We start from the raw sequence: 1548 nt of genomic DNA, 5'->3' as shown, positions 1-1548 counted from the left end.
ATATATATAAATATATATAAATGTCCTTGATACGCATTAGCATTACTCCAATGAATATCAGCATGATTATTTTGGAGTTGACAATGTTTGTGATGTCATTGGTGTCATGGCCGCTCCGATCATTATACTCTACATCTCTCGTGACCAGGGGTGTCAAACTCAGTTTGGTTCACGGGCTGCATATAATGTAATGTCAAGTCAAGTGGGCCAGACCAGTACAAACATAACATGATTAACAATGTTTTTCCCATTTGTTTATTATTTATTATTATTATTTAATATGTAATGAAATTACAAAAAAAAAAAAAAAAATCATGATCATGAAGTATTTGTGTTTGACACACTTACGTTTCAAGTTTTGAACCATAATGGAGTTTTGGGCTCCAACATTTTGGATCTCCAATGTAAAAAGCTGCCCACTGCTCCCCTTGGTGATGGGTTAAAAGCAGAGGCTCAGTTTCGTTGTATCCCTGTGGTACAATTACAATACAGACCATAAGATAAATAATTAAAAAAAATAAAACCTATTTAAACCTTATTTAAATTCCCACATGTACCACTAGAGAGAGCCCTAATGCCACCAGGGTTGCTTAAGTTTGAGAACCACCGGAGTTGGCTGAATTAACCAGTCAAAACTATCAAAATATACACATAAAAAAAAAAAAAAAAAAAAAAAAAAAAATTATGGGGGATGAATATTATCGTACAATTATTACACACTGAAATATGCACCATACATCATATATTAGTATGTCTTTATATATAAATATAAAATGTGTGTTTGTGAGGGTCAGTTTTAGGCCAGTTTTTGCCGTTAATATTTTGATTTTTAGTTAAATGTCTGGTAAGAAGTTAAATAAACCTGTTATTCCTGTCCATGTTTTGGTTGTTATTTGCACAACATCAGGTTGCTTCATGCAGCGCGGTGTTAGTAGAGGAAGCAGAGCCGGGACATGCTCAGACAAACAGCCCCAACGATGAATGGGAGCTGCAGGATATCTCAAATATCCGTACTGGATTACCACACTGCTCCACACCGAACAAAATCAAACTAACACGGGCTTCTTACCGTGTCCGGTTCCGCAGGAATATCAGCTTGATCAGGGGATGCGTGAAATTCACCAGGCCGTTCTTAGATATGCTGGTGACCCGAAGCTTGTGGTCCAGTATGTGCAAGTCCATGTTTTTCTCGGTGGTGAGCGCTGCAGTGTGTCCCTCAGCGTGTGAGAGTGACTGGAAGACAGGCAGAGAGTAACACGGCGGAGGGAAGGCAGAGCATACAGCGGTGAAAACGGCCTTCGAGGTGACTGGTATCACCCAGGCTTTAGACCCAAGTCTGGATCAAACGCAGTCTTGATGAGAGGCAGCAGCAGCGGCGGTTAGTAGCAGTTATGTGCGTTAAAGACGCTGCGAAGAAGCTGAAAAACATCCGTAACAGCCTTGTCAAACTCCTACTGTATATTCAAATAAAGGGACAGACTCAGCGATGACACACCCCCTCTTCTTAAAGCTACAGGTCTGAGGCCTTCATCCCAGCCTTATAAAATA

The 1548-nt window shown here is 40.0% G+C and overlaps 1 protein-coding gene across 1 annotated transcript in view; it reads right to left on the bottom strand.

Moving 5' to 3' along the window:
- Window positions 1-1510, bottom strand: part of castor1 (cytosolic arginine sensor for mTORC1 subunit 1) — a 20622-nt gene extending 19112 nt beyond the window's left edge. Inside the window, exon 1 of the mRNA XM_008336249.3 lies at window positions 1070-1510. Within this exon, the coding sequence (XP_008334471.1) occupies window positions 1070-1182 (113 nt within the window). The 5' untranslated portion in view covers window positions 1183-1510. The remainder of the gene's footprint in view (window positions 1-1069) is intronic.
- Between the last annotated feature and the right edge of the window lie 38 nt (window positions 1511-1548).

Source organism: Cynoglossus semilaevis, chromosome Z (genome assembly GCF_000523025.1).
Source record: "Cynoglossus semilaevis isolate Cse_v1.0 chromosome Z, Cse_v1.0, whole genome shotgun sequence".
Classification (NCBI taxonomy): Eukaryota; Metazoa; Chordata; class Actinopteri; order Pleuronectiformes; family Cynoglossidae; genus Cynoglossus; species Cynoglossus semilaevis.
This window is presented reverse-complemented; position numbering and strand designations above follow the sequence as displayed.